Below are 253 nucleotides of genomic sequence, written 5' to 3'. Positions count from 1 at the left end.
CTGGTCACGGCAGTACGCCCAGACCCGCTGCCCACACTGCAGAGCCGTCACCTTGCACCAGTTGGTACAGATAAGACCTGAATCTGTTTCTTTTTAGCACACCAAGGACCAGCTGCCTTTGCTCTTTTCCAGGTGAGCTGTGGATGATGGCTATGGCACTGCGATTCTGCCGTCACCTGCCTCCCCTGCTTTATCGTTCTTCATTCGCGATGACGTGGTGGCTGCCGCGGGCTCCTGCCGGCTCCCCCCACCT

The 253-nt window shown here is 58.5% G+C and overlaps 1 protein-coding gene across 1 annotated transcript in view; it reads left to right on the top strand.

Moving 5' to 3' along the window:
* The first annotated feature begins 146 nt into the window (after nt 1–146).
* Nucleotides 147–253, top strand: part of MRRF (mitochondrial ribosome recycling factor) — a 12,510-nt gene continuing 12,403 nt past the window's right edge. Inside the window, exon 1 of the mRNA XM_010139011.1 lies at nt 147–247. Within this exon, the coding sequence (XP_010137313.1) occupies nt 147–247 (101 nt within the window). The remainder of the gene's footprint in view (nt 248–253) is intronic.

The sequence above is a fragment of the Buceros rhinoceros genome, unplaced genomic scaffold, assembly GCF_000710305.1.
Source record: "Buceros rhinoceros silvestris isolate BGI_N320 unplaced genomic scaffold, ASM71030v1 scaffold22336, whole genome shotgun sequence".
Lineage (NCBI taxonomy): Eukaryota > Metazoa > Chordata > Aves > Bucerotiformes > Bucerotidae > Buceros > Buceros rhinoceros.
This window is presented reverse-complemented; position numbering and strand designations above follow the sequence as displayed.